This window comes from Scyliorhinus canicula, chromosome 11, assembly GCF_902713615.1.
Source record: "Scyliorhinus canicula chromosome 11, sScyCan1.1, whole genome shotgun sequence".
Taxonomy (NCBI): domain Eukaryota; kingdom Metazoa; phylum Chordata; class Chondrichthyes; order Carcharhiniformes; family Scyliorhinidae; genus Scyliorhinus; species Scyliorhinus canicula.
Window position 1 is genome coordinate 142,149,617 of NC_052156.1, and position 14,584 is coordinate 142,164,200.

The following is a 14,584-nucleotide window of genomic DNA, read 5'->3' on the forward strand; positions in this document are numbered from 1 at the left end:
ATTCGGGAACAGTAGAGTGTCACATGGACTGTGGTTTTTCCAAAGAGAGGGTCGCAATCCACGGAACAATCGGCCGCAGCATTCCCACGGTGGTCCTGGTCTTGGGACAAGCGCCCAATGGCTGCTACTGGCACGAGAACAAAATGAAGTTGTGTGCAGTCGTCTGGCTATAAGCGGCAGCAGTGAGCAGATCACGTACCCTGAATGTACACTTGGCTTTAAGTGCCCTGTATGTACATACTTTTGGCTGCAAATCATGATGGAGAGCTTCTTCCATTTTCTAGTTGCCAGCAAGCAAAGTAAGCAGACTGTGAAGATGGATCGTTTTACTACAAGAAAGGGATGGCAAGTGACACAAATAGGCAGAGTACCTGCTGGCCAGGAGCTCACACCTGACTCAGAGAGCTACTCAGGAAAGTCAAGGGCAGTACAGAGCAGTGCTAGTGTTAGCTCTGTACAGAGTTCCAGGGCTTCTGGTTAACAACCTACAAAGAAGAACATTAACTCAGTAAGAAAACAGCATAAAGATGATTTCTTTTTTTTAAATATAATTTTTATTGGAATTTTTTACAGAAAATATAAAACATAACGAGAAACAATGAAATGCAACAAAATAACCCATAATAACTGTGACACCCCCAGACCGTATCGACGCATGTATCACATCCCCCCACCCCAATGAACAACAAAAGAACTTAAAAATAAATTTAAATTAAATAAACAAACAGTCATCGTCCGCCCCCCCCCACCTTTTCCCTCCCCCCTTCCCCCCACCTTTTCCCCTTTCCCTCCCCCCTTTTCCCTCCCCCCTTTTCCCTCCGCCCTTCCCCCCACCTTTTCCCTCCCCTTCCCCCACCTTTTCCCTCCCCCCCACCTTTTCCCTCCCCCCTTCTCCCTCCCCCCCTTTCCCCCTTCTCCCCACCGTTTCCCTCCCCCCTTTTCCCCTTTTCCCTCCCCCCTTCCCCCCACCTTTTCCCTCCCCCCCTCTCCCTTCTCCCTCCCTCCCCCCTCTCTCTCCCCCTCCTCTCTCCCCCCTCCTCTCTTCCCCCTCCCTCCTCTCTTCCCCCCCTCCCTCCTCTCTTCCCCCCTCCTCTCTTCCCTCCCCTTCCCCCCTCCTCTCCCCCTTCCCCCCCCTCCCTCCCTCTCCCTCCTTCCCCCTCCCCCTCCCCCCCCCCATCCCATCCCCTATCCCCCCCTCCCCCCTCCCTCCCTTCCCCCCCTCCCTTCCCCCGCCCTCCCCCTCCCTCCCTTCCCCCCGCCCTCCCCCTCCTCCTCCCCTCCCCCCCTTCCCCCCCTCCTCCCCTCCCCCTCCCTCCCTGCCCCCGCCCCCTCCCTCCCTCCGCCCTCCCCCTCCCCTCCCCTCCCCCCCCCTCCCCCCCTCCCCCCCTCTCCCCCTCCCCCCTCTCCCCCCATCCCCTCCCCCTCTTCCCCCCCTCCCCTCCCCCCCCTCCCCTAGGGGATGTTCACAGTAACTTCATTACAGTGTTAATGTAAGCGACATGTGACAATAATAAAGATTATTATTATTATGTTTCATAGCCTAATACCTTCACCAAAGAATAATTTGCGAGGATCTTTAAACTTTTAACTCCCATGTTTAAAGATATGGAGGGATGGATTTAAATTTTAAAATTTAGAGAACCCAATTCACTTTTTCCAATTAAGGGGCAATTTAGCATGTTCCCCAGGGGGAGCCCAAATTTCTCCTCCAACTCCCCCAGGCTCGCAAACCTCCCATCAATAAACAGGTCCCTCAGCTGTCTGATGCCCGCACTGTGCCAACCCTGAAATCCCCCATCAATGTTCCCCGGGACGAACCTATGGTTCCCCCTTAACGGAGCCTCCATCGAGCCCCCCACTTCTCCCCTATGTCGCCTCCACTGCCCCCAAATCTTGAGGGTAGCCGCCACCACCGGACTCGTGGTATACCTCGTAGGAGGGAGCGGCCAAGGCGCCGTTACCAGGGCCCCCAGGCTTGTATCTCCACAGGACGCTCTCTCCATCCGTTTCCATGCTGCCCCCTCCCCCTCCATTACCCACTTGCGCACCATCGACACATTGGCCGCCCAATAATACCCCGAGAGATTGGGTAATGCCAGCCCCACCACCATCTCTACCCCGCTCCAAGAAGACCCTCTTCACCCTCGGGGTCCCATGCGCCCAAACAAAGCTCATGACGCTGCTAGTCACCCTTCTAAAAAAGGCCCTAGGGATAAAGATGGGTAAACACTGAAAAAGGAACAAGAACCTTGGGAGAACTGTCATTTTGACGGACTGCACTCTACCCGCCAACGATAGCGGCACCATGTCCCACCTATTAAATTCCTCCTCCATCTGCTCCACCAGCCTGGTAAAATTAAGCTTACGGAGAATCCCCTAACTCCTGGCCACCTGCACCCCAGGTATCTGAAACTCTTCACTGCCCTCTTAAACGGGAGTCTCCCAATTCCGTCCTCCTGATCACCCAGGTGTACTACAAATACCTCACTCTTGCCTAAATTTAACTTATAGCCCAAGAAGCCCCCAAATTCCGCTAACAGCTCCATCACCCCCGGCATTCCCCCTTCTGGATCTGCCACATACAACAGCAGGTCGTCCGCATACAGCGATACACGATGTTCCTCCCCACCCCGCACCAGACCCCTCCATCTCCCTGACTCCCTCAACGCCATAGCCAAAGGTTCAATCGCCAGTGCAAAGAGCAAGGGGGACAGGGGGCACCCCTGCCTGGTCCCACAGTAGAGCCTAAAGTACTCCGATCTCCTTCCATTGGTAACTACACTTGCCATCGGAATAAAGATGATTTCTTGAGGTATGTTTTTGTCAGTTGTGCCACTGCAAATAAGGATGCAAAGCCCATGTGTGTTATTATATTCAGGGATGTATTGGCAAATGAGAGAAGTTTCAGATTTTGAAAAAGTAGTGAGTCGAAATTCCTTTTGGAAGTTATCAACTTACTTAAGTTTCTAATAAACAAAAATTTGGAGAACCCAACCATTTTGTTCCAATTAAGGGATAATTTAGCGTGGTCAATCCACCTATCCTGCACATCTTTGGGTTGTGGGAGTGAAACCCATGCAAACATGGGGAGAATGTGCAAACTCCACTCGGACAGTGACTTGGGGCTGGGATCGAACCTGCGTACTCATCGCCATAGGCAGCAATGCTAACCACTGTGCCGCTCTAGTTATCAACTTACAGCTAACTCCAAACGAAAAGATTATGCTGCTGCACCTAACCTGTTACAACACATTAAAAACACACCACAACAACCGATTGAGAGGATGGAGGATATGTTTATAGAGGGGAGCTTTCAGAGTATGAGGGCGTTGGAGGAAAAGTTTGGCTTGGCGAGGGGAAACAAATTCAGATATCTGCAGGTGCGGGACTTCCTTTGTAAACAGGTGTCAACCTTCCTGCTCCTACCGCAAAGGGGGATTCAGGACAGGGTAGTTTCCAGAGGAGGCTAGGAGAAGGGAGCGTCTTGGACATTTATAAGGAGCTTAAGTGGTCGGAGGAGAAGCAGATAGAGGAGCTGAAGCGCAAGTGGGAGGAGGAGCTGGGAGGGGAGTTAGAGGATGGTCTATGGGCAGAAGCGTTGAGTAGAGTCAACATGTCCGCAACATGTGCCGGGCTCAGCCTGATACAATTTAAGGTTGTTCACGGGCTCACATGACAGTGGCCCAGATGAGCAGTTTCTTTGGGGTGGAGGACAGGTGTGCAAATGTGCAGGAGGACCGGCGAACCATGTCGACATGTTTTAGACATGTCCCAAGCTTAGGGGACTTTGGCAGAGGATTGCAGACGTCATGTCCACGGCGTTAAAAACAAGGGTGGCGCTGAGTCCAGAGTTGGTGATTTTTGGGGTGTCGGAAGACCCGGGAATCCAGGAGAAGAGGCAGACGTTCTGGCCTTTGCTTCCCTGGTAGCCCGGAGATGGATACTATTAGCATGGAGGGACTCAAAACCCCCAAAGTCGGAGACCTGGCTATCGGACATGGCTAGCTTTCTCTGTTTGGAGACAATCAAGTTCGCCTTGAGAGGGTCACTGTTTGGGTTCACCTGGAGGTGGCGACCGTTCGTCGACTTAATCGTCAGCAGACCGGGGGGGGGGGGGGTCAATAAGGGAGAGACCTGTATGAGAGTTAAATGGCTTTTGCACTATGTTTATGGTTTCATGTATATTGTTTATTTGGTTGTTACTATACCAAAAATTACCTCAATAAAATGTTTATTTAAAAAACACACCAAAAGCCCATGAGACTGCCAGCATTCTGGGGTAGCATCTCCAAGGGAAATCCAGTACTGAGTAAAACAAGCATTTTGTTGCCATTGCCCTTCACGATGACCTCCATGTGCAAGGTTGGATTTTCGTTCTCACAAAGATCAAAGATGAAAGATGAAAATGGCACAAAGGAACTGGCTGAAGTTTGCACCTAATATGTGCATTACCCTCTCCTCCTGTGAACCTGATTGGAGTGAGGTAGTGAGAACCAAGCAAGCTCCCCTTTAGCATTAAAGCATTAAACATGGCCTGCGTCGCAAGGATTGTCTGGCACGGGTCGTGAAGGTCGGCTGGTTGGCAAAAGTGGGTCCCGAGGAAAAAGTTTGGAAAAAACTCACATAGACAATAAGTCCCTTTGGGAAAATGTCCATTCTACGAAAAGTGTCACTGAAAGGAGACGACAAATTGACATAGCGAACTTAATACTAATGCTAAAGAATAGGGAGATTAACCACGTCAAGTGGGTTGATAGCAATTACCAATTATCTCATTATCTGACAAAAAAACGGGGCTAGCTCAAAGAAGTTATTAGAAATTGTTAAAGAGAGGCATCTTTTCCTATAAGGAAGAAAATCAGAGGGTAAAAAATAAATTTGAGGAATAGGGTGCATTTATTGTAGAAAAGAAAATGTATACATTTTTGTCATTGTAATTTACGTCAAACTTAAAAGATTAACTTTTTTCTTTAAGAGGGGGAATCTATTAGGGAGAAGTTAATGTTCCCCAGTGCTTAAATTAGAATTAGAGCTTTAACTGCTCAATAGACTGCCCATATAGATAAAAAGAGGATACAGGTGGCACTGTGGAGTTGAAAAGGTGATTGTAGAACACAATAAAATTGGAGTTGAGAAAGTCAAGACTTGCTTTTGAGTTCTTATTATGGAGATAAAATTGGAGCTTAACATGTGCAAAGAGACCTGGATGTCCTTGCACACCAGTCAGTGAAGGTAAGTATGCAGGTGTCGCACACGGTACAGAAGGCAAACGGTATATTGGCCTTCAGAACAAGAGGATTAGAGTACAGGAGCAGGGATGTCTTCCTGCAATTATACAGGGCATTCATGAGACCACACCTAGAATATTGTGTGCAGTTTTGGTCTCCTTATCTGAGGAAGGATGTTCTTGCTATAAAGGGAGTGCAGCGGAGGTTTATCAGACTGATTCCTGGTTGATGGGACTGACGTGTGATAAGATTATATTCGCTGGTGTTTAGAAGAATGAGGGGTTCTCATAGAAACCAATAAAATTCTATCAGGACTAGATGCTGGAAGGACGTTCCTGACAACTGGGGAATCCGGAACCAGGGGGTCACAGTTTAGGGTAAGGGGTAAACCATTTAGGAAGGAGATGAGGAGAAATTTCTTCACTGAGTGTGGCCAGCCTGGTATTCGCTACCATAGAAAGCAGTTGCGGCCAAAACTTTGTATATTTTCAAGAAGAAGTTAGATATAGCTCTTGGCTAATGGGACCAAAGGATATGGGGAAAAAGCAGGAACAGGCTACTGAGTTGGATGATCAGCCACGATCATAATGAATGATGGAGCAGGCTCCTGCTCCTATTTTCTATATTTCTATGTAATTGAGTAGTCTTGATACTTGGGGTGCGATTCTCCGCTCCCTACACAGCGTGGGAGAATCGTGGGAGGGCCCCCCGACAAAATTCACGCCCCTCTGGTGCCCCCCACTCGGATGACTCGCCGCTCGCCGTTTTTCACAGCGAACGGCGATTCTCCGGCCCGCATGGGCCGAGCAGCCTGCCGTTCGCGGCCGTTTCACGACGGCGGCAAACATACCTGGTCGCTACCGTGGTGAAACGGGAGTGAAGCCCGTTTGGGGCTTGTAGGTGGCCTAGAAAAGAAAGAGCACTACGACTGTGCTCGGGAGGGAACAGGCCCTCGATCGGTCACCATTGATCGTCGGGCCGGCGTCCAAATCAGACACACTATTTCCCCTCCGCCGCCCCGCAAGATCAAGCGGCCACGTCTTGTGGGGCGGCTGAGGGGAAAGACGGCCACCGCGCATGCGTGGGTTTGTGCTGTCAGCGTCATGACGTCAGCCGCGTATGCGCGGGTTGGAACCGGCCAACCTGCGCATGCGCGGCTGACGTCATTTGGCGCGCTGGCCGCGTCATTTTTGGCGCGTCGCCCTCGCGGCCGAGATTTACAGAGCGCGGCTCCTAGCCCCGCCGGGAGGGGAGAATAGGGGGCGAGGAGCGGCCTCCGAGGCCGTCGTGAAACTCGGCCCAGTTCACGACGGCCCTCCAGATTTTTCCCGGGAGCAGAGAATTCCGCCCTTAGTATTTCCCTGCAGTTTCTAGGAGAATGAAAACGTGACTAAGACGACTCAAGGCGTGGAACAGCCACTACTGGTGGTATCCAAATGGGAACTATTAAATATCCAAAAAGGAAACTATTTGAGTTAATGGGACTGGAAAAAATAACTATGCCCATATCAAATGCACACCAGAAGAAAGTTGTGGAGCAGAAGAACTGACTATATGTTTGAAAAAGGCATGGAAATGGGAATTATGCCAAAGCACATTACCAAGGAAAAGAGATAAACCAGAAATTATTGGTCATTTAATCTTGCCTCATATGTGGGTAATCTTTTGATAGCGTGGGACTATCAGCACAGATATCAAGTGCATGATATGGTTAACTAATTGAACTGAAATTGTAGAGTTAATAAAGTTAAGCCAATGATATTAACTGGGAACCTAGTCATTTGAACAGCAAGATAGCGAGGGGACTGAAAATAAATAGCTTTAAGAGGTTTGGGGGATTGGTTTCTGTGGGAAAATCCCTTATTTTCAATGTATTTACATGATATGGATATTAGGCACAAGACGACTATTCCCAAAATGTGTTGATAAATTGAAGGCACAGCAAACTGAAACAGCGAATGAGATTTTAAGAGTTGAGTGGAGGGTTTTTTTTTAAACTTAGTGTAGCGGGCAGATGAGTTCACAATCTTGGGCGGGAAGTGCCCAACGGCCACAACTGGCTTTATAATATGCTGGCTGTGATTGGCTTTTAGGTTGGGAATGCTGGCCGTGAATGCCAGCAGCCGCAGCATTTTGCCTGGCTCCATCTGATTGGCACCCAGATTATCCAATGGGTGATTCGCTTCCCATGGTCACATCCGGTGCCCCATTGTTCCGCTGACCAATAGGAGGAGGCGGGGGTGGTGTCTCCGGTGGTGGGACTATTGGAGCTCGGGGCCGGTGAAGGGCATGGAGAGCGGCCGAGTGACTTTTGTGTGAGAGGTGAGAATGGCAGTTCACGATGCTGGCAGTAAGCACCAGTTCACTTCAATGCCTACACCATCACAGGGAGGAGGAATTATGGGATAGCTACATATACAAGTATTGCAGCAATTTGTTTGTTCTTCAAACTAAGATCGAAGAAGAAGGCACCAGCAGCAATCACAAAAAGGAAATTACGTTTGGTTCTCCTCTGGGGCAGGACAAGGGGAATTTAAGGACCAGCATGTGAAATCTGTGTGAATGTTTGATACCTCTGCAATCGTGTCACTATTAGTCTTCACAAATAAAACTCATGGGACTCAATTTGCTGTTTACAAAAAAAAAAGAGTGCCATTAGCAAGCATGGCCCCTTAGGCAGATCCGACAATGCGCAGGCCCGGTGCCCAGCAGAGCGGACTGTCACCTCCTGACGGCAGCACACTGTCCCAGTACTGTCTCCGCCGGACGACAATGCGCTATCCCAGGACCAAATTTCTTTTTAAAAATGGCAAAGTCTTCCCACCAGAAGCGATGGCAGAGAGCAGGCCACCCACCGGGAATGTACACTAACGTTAAGTGATCCATGCTTTGGCCGCAAAATCACGGAGGAGAGATTCTTTCATTTTGTAGCTGCCAGCAAGCAAGCAACCAGAGTGTGTGAAGAACTAAAGATGGATCAGTTTGCAATAAGGAAGAGAGGGCTAAAGACACAAAAAGGCCTGGATCTCACAACTGAATCTGCTGGAGAGCTTTTCAGGAGAGTCCACGGCAGGACAAGGCAGTGCTGGTGTGAGCTACTCAGGACAGTCCATGGCAGGACAAAGCAGTGCCGGCGTGAGCTACTCAGGACAGTCTACGGCAGGACAAAGCAAAGCTGGTGTGAGCTCCAGAGCCTCTGATGAACAATCCATTCAGAAGCTGAAATCGGGAACAAAGCAGTGTAAAGATGATTTCTTGAGGTATGGCTTTATTAATTATGCCAATGCAAAACAGGATGCAAAACCATGTGTGTCATATGCAGGGAAGTACTTGCAAATGAAAGATTAAAACCCTCAAAACCGCAAAGGCATTTCAGAACTAAGCATGACAAGTTCAAGGACAAACCTCTTTGTTTTTAGCAAAGGATGCAGCGAGAACTTAAATAATTAACTAAAGTCCTTAGCAGAAATATAACTTTCAATGACAAAGCAAGTAAGATCACCTGTCACATTAAAGGTACACAAAAATAATGGGCCCCAACAATTGGCCGGTGTGGGACCCAAAGGTGGGCTGGCGTGGGTCCCAAAGGTGGGCTGGCGTGGGTCCCAAAGGTGGGCTAGCATGGGTCCCAAAGGTGGGCTGGCATGGGTCCCAAAGGTGGGCTGGCATGGGTCCCAAAGGTGGGTTGGCATGGGTCCCAAAGGATGGTCAGTTGGTAAAAACGGGTCCCAGGCAAAAAAGTTTGAAAAACACTGGTGGAATGTGTTAAGTAATGGGTTAAGAGACATTCCAATTACATGTCTCATTTATGTTAAGTATCCAATAATTGACACTGATTATGCAAAGGAGCTTCAGATGGCCTTTGGGTCAGGTGATGTGAAGATAGTGTGTTGTGCAGAGTCTGTTAAAGTGGAATAAAAGTGTTTGTAAAAGGAGCAGTGCTGTGACTCTATATACAACAGCAGCTAAACGTCTAACAGAATGGTGAGTTAGCTGGCAGATGTAATGCAACACAGAAATGTGAAGTTGTTGATCTAAAATTGTTCATCCTTGAGGAGAAAGAGTGATTAATGCAGTTAGACAGAATTCAAAATCTGAATTGACAGAGAAAGAAAAATGAGGTCAATAGAACCCAGCTTCATACACAGGGAAATGAGTATAAAACTAATGTTGAACTTTATGACATAAATTAGGCCATAGTGTAGTACTGCATTGAGGCAAATCTGTGGTCACCATGGTGAAATATGCTGCAACACCATTGCAACCTGAAGAGTGCTTTTGACTTAGTGGTAGCATTTCCACCTTAAGAGTCAGAAGACACAGAGTTTCAAAACCCAATTCAAGCAGTCCCAATAAGTCCTGAGTTCAGACTGTGAAATCGGACTTGAAACCCAGCAGAATACTAACATCTGGTGGGTGTTTGTGGCCAACCAAGGATTGTGGGAGCTCAAAAAATATTTCTGCTGTATGGGAATAACTACTATAAGTTCGTACAAACTGTCTTATGGCCTTAAAAGGAGAATTCACGTTGAAGACTATTGGACCGTTAAACAGTCTGTGAATCCTTCCAATAAATTGATTAAATTACTCTTCAGTGTGCAAAGACATGCTTTAAACAAAATGCCATTCTAAAAATTACTTAATGCTTGCCATGGGTTAGAAAAGCCCACAAACTTATACCTCAGTTTTTCCTCCTGTGCTCTCTTGCACAAGACTTCGAGACATCGAGGTAGTAACAGGAAACGTTTGGAAAAAGGATCCAATAGAATTGCAAATACCTAATGCAATAAGTTCCTAGAGAAAGATAATAAGAAACTTTGTTTTAAATGGTAAGAAAATAGTTATATATGCGAATATATACAGATATAGATACTGGCAAACAACACTTGCAACCTTGCATAAAATGCAGTCCGCTCTGAGCAAAGAGCACTTTCTAGAAACTAACATACAAGACAACAACTTTAAAGAAATGAAGTTTTATGTTCACCCAGCTGATTTTCATGGTTAAAAGAGTATTCCAACTGCATGAGACCCCAATTCCTATACCAGCACTTTTTCAAAAAAGCTTTTCCCCACCCCCCTTTTCAACTTTTACCCCCTTCATCGTCAAACTGACTTAATATCTACACCTGGCCCACTTAACGAGAAACCGTATGAGTAGGTTCTTCCCGGAGGTGGAGGACAGATGTGAGCGGTGCCAAAGAGGCCCGGCCAACCACGCCCACATGTTCTGGTCTTGCCCCAGACTTGTGGAGTACTGGACAGCCTTCTTCGAGGCTATGTCCAAAGTGGTGGGGGTAAGGGTGGAGCCATGCCCGATAGTGGCGGTCTTCGGGGTTTCAGACCAGCCAGATCTATTCCTGGGGAGGAGGGCGGACGCCCTTGCCTTTGCCTCCCTGATCGCCCGCTGTAGAATCCTGTTTGGCTGGCGGTCAGCAGCACCGCCCAGAGCTGCAGACTGGCTGTCCGACCTCTCGGAATCTCTCCAAATGGAGAAAATCAAATTCGCCATCCGAGGGTCAGACGACGGCTTCCACAGAATGTGGGAGCCATTCATGCAATTGTTCCGGGACCTGTTTGTGGCCAACGTACAAGAGGAGGAGGAGGGGGGGGGGGGGGGGGGGGGGGGGGGGGTTACGGGCTCGTTATGGGGGTTTGATGGCAAGCTAAGGCCCAAAACCAAACTACAAATAAATGCCTATAAACATGTGCCTCGGCCATATTGGGGAATGTAAAATATGTATGCTGGCTAAAGGGGGCGTCCACAATTGTTGTTATGAAGATGCTTACCTGTAAATATTCATGTTAAATTTTTGTGTTTTCTTTTTTTCTCTCTAATAATTTGTCACATATAAAATATGAAAACTCAATAAAAAACATTTATATAAAAAAAAAAAAAAAAAATATCTACACCTGGAAGCCGGCGAATACACAACCAACCAATGGGTCTATGATGGCCAGAATAGAATGACAAAATCTGCTTAGAAAAAACACATTTCTGCAATTCTGAAATTAGAATTGTTTTCAACAAATAAAATGTATAAACTTTATAACAAATGAAGATTTCCGTAGAAATGGCTTCATAGTGAAGTTTTAGATGTCATTACTGGAAAATTCTTTTACAGTTGGACTTGCCAAAACATTGGTTATAAAAGGGTGAGGTCTATGAAGTTGAAAACATAAAATTGCACTTATTACCTGATTGGCATTTACACTGTAGCCATGTCTCAAAGAAAATATCTTTGCCATTGATATAGTCATTGAAAATCCAACTATTGCAATTGCAATAGAATCTGCAAATATTTCATTAAGTAGACTGAAGTCAGGTAGAACTGGAGCTCTCAATCTGAAATAGTGACAAATGTACTGAAATTAGCTGTTCAGCACTTAAAATCCTTTTTACAGTATCACATGCTAAAAACAAATTAATAATTGGCTTGTGACCAAGAAGATTGTCAATAGTTGGATACAGGAGGTAAAGATGCAATTCCTATATCTCCCATGTAGAAGGCAAGTATCTAGATGGGTCAAGTTGTGAAATACAAATAAAATTCTAAATTTCAGTCAAATCAGGAGAACATTTAATATGGAAGCAGAGGACAGAATGTGTTTAATTAATTTAGTAAGTGACAGGGTGGAAAAGACCTACCCAGCTAGCCAGGAGCAGTAGTGCATTGCTGGCTCGTAAAAGACAGTGGTTATTAACAGAATTATTGGCCAACGGTTCAACAAATAAAATGGACGTTTCTTATCCCCTACACGTAATTATAAAGAAAACTGTTACCACAAATCTGCTCAAAAAGGTCAAATGACCTCCTCCTGTGCCATAGCAATTTTGTGCATTTGTGATTGAACAGTTCTGATCCCAGATGTTAAATGAGAAATGACAGGAGAACTACTATCTTGCACAAGGTAAGAATATGGAGAAGGAAAGCACAGAATACTTTAAATTGTAAGAAAAGAACAAAGGGAAACAGATGAAACTTAAAAACAAAAGCAAAATGAACATTTTTCTTTAAAGAAAAACCCAGTAATACATGGAATGAACTCTTGGATAAGGCTAGGGAAGCATAAACAAAAGAGAAAATGCTGGAAAATCTCAGCAAGTCTAGCAGCATCTGTAGGGAGAAAAAAAAGCTAACGTTTGGAGTCCGATGACTCTTTGTCAAAACGTCCAAAGAGTCATCGGACTCGAAAACGTTAGCTCATTTCTCTCCCTGCGGATGCTGCCAGACTTGCTGAGATTTTCCAGCATTTTCTCTTTCGTTTCAGATTCCAGCATCCGCAGTAATTTTCTTTTATCTAGGATCATTCTTGGTACAATAGGACTATAGACCATTTCTAGATAGACTATGACAGATTTACTTTGAATTCAATCATAGGGTGTGGGTGTCATTGGTAAGCAACATCAATGGCTCAGTTGATAGCACTCTCAACTCACAAGGTTGTGAATTCATGACCCACTCCAGAGATTGGGGGCGGGGGTAGAATCTAGACTGACACTCCAGCTCAGTACTGTGGGAGGGCTGAACTGTCCAAGGTGCTGCCTTTTAGATGTGTCTGCCTACTGAGGTGGACATAAAATATGTTGCGGTACTACTTTAAAGAGCAGCAACTGTGTTATCTCCTGTATCCTGACCAGTATCCATCTCTGAATAACAGCATAAAAACAGATTATCTGGTCATCATATAGGCACATTATTAAAATGGCATGGTGGCACAGTGGTTAGCACTACTGCCTCAGTGCCAGGGACGAATGGTTGATTCGGACATTGGGTGAGTCTGTGTGGAGTTTGCACGTTCTCCCAGTGTCTGCATGGGGTTTTCGTCAGGTGCTCCCATTTCCTCCCACAGTCCAAAGATGAGCAGGTTAAGTTACGAGGTTACAGGGTTAGGATGGGGGAGTAGACCTGGATAAAATGTTCTTTCGGAGGGTCGGTGCAGACTCGATGAGCCGAATAGCCTCCTTCTGCACTGGAGGGATTCTATGGACTACAACAGTGCTTTATTGGTTGAAAACCCCTCAGACAACCTGAGGTCATGAAAGGCACTATATAAATGCAAGTCTTGCCTTTTTAAAAATAAAACATTTTTCTGTTCATTCCTACAGAATTGCGTGACTTTTAGGCCATTTCAGAGGGTGTTCAGTATCAACCAAATTGCTATAGATCTGGAGTCATATGTAGGCCAGATTGAAGAAGGACAGCTGATTTCTTGCCCCAAGAAAGACATTAGTGAAGCAGATATGTTATCTGCTGGTTTCCTGGTCACCATTGCCAAAAATATATATTTTTTAAATACTCAAATTCAAATTCCCCGTTTGCAGTGGTCGGATTAATACTTATCTCCAACTCACCTTGATTACAAATAGAACAATCATCATGCTATCAACCTCCCTAAAAAATATCTTAGGGTACAATTATACATCTTATGAAATAAGGTGGACCAAATGAGGATTTTTTTGTTCGATAACTACCAAATAACAAAGATGCTGAATATGACAAAGGTGGGCAGAATCTGGGAAAAGATACATAGCCGTGCATTTAACATCAGATATCACTTACTTATGTTGTAATAGCAGGAACTATACAAAATCATTCTTTAAGAGATGTTTATTCCCTCGCTGATGGGGGCTGGGTCCTTCCAGGGGCCCCTGGAGTTGGAGGGCGCCCACAGAATTCTGGCTAGGAGGCCCAAGCCGAACAAACTAAGCGGTGTTGGTGCGGTTTCATCGGTTCGTGGATCGTGAGTGCGTGCTCCGGTGGGCCAAGAAGAAGCGGAGCAGCAAGTGGGAGAACACGGAGGTGCGGATGTTCCAGGACTGGAGTGCGGAGGTGGCGAAGCGGAGGGCTGGGTTCAACCAGACGAAGGCGGTGCTCCACAGAGGGAGCGTGAAGTTTGGCATGTTGCAGCCGGCGGGTCTGTGGGTCACCTACAAGGACCGGCACCATTATTTTTGAGTCCCCGGAGGAGGCGTGGGCCTTTGTGCAGGCCGAGAAACTGGACTCAAACTGAGGGTCTAAGATGGGGGATGATGTATAATAATGTACTTGTGTTTGCTCTGTTTAATGCAAGATGTGGGTTGGCCTTAGGGTGGGTGGGGTGATGTCGTTATGTCTTTTTTGTATGGGTCTGGTGGAGGGGTTCGGGCAGCTGGTGGGGAGGACTGGCAATGGGAGTTGCCCTAGAGGAGGCGGGGCTGGACAGGGTGAAAGCGTGGGCTTTTCCCGGGTTTCCCACGCTGTGAGATGGTGGGGGCGGAGTATGGGCTGAGAAGCGCGGGCCGTTGCTGGCTGTTTTCTTTCCCCACGCCGGGGGGGGGGGGGGGGGGGGGAAGAGGGAAAGAGAGAGCGAGA

At 46.8% G+C, this 14,584-nt stretch overlaps 1 protein-coding gene across 5 annotated transcripts in view; it reads right to left on the bottom strand.

Moving 5' to 3' along the window:
• Positions 1 to 14,584, bottom strand: part of slc26a5 (solute carrier family 26 member 5) — a 102,319-nt gene that overhangs the window by 36,291 nt on the left and 51,444 nt on the right. For all 5 annotated transcript variants that reach the window (XR_005462312.1, XM_038811575.1, XM_038811572.1 and 2 more), the window contains 2 exons: positions 11,427 to 11,574; positions 9,909 to 10,022 (listed from right to left, as the gene is read on the bottom strand). Coding sequence is in view for 4 of the 5 variants with exons in the window: in XM_038811575.1 (XP_038667503.1) it covers positions 9,909 to 10,022; positions 11,427 to 11,574 (262 nt within the window). In the remaining variant the exon portion in view is untranslated. The remainder of the gene's footprint in view (positions 1 to 9,908; positions 10,023 to 11,426; positions 11,575 to 14,584) is intronic.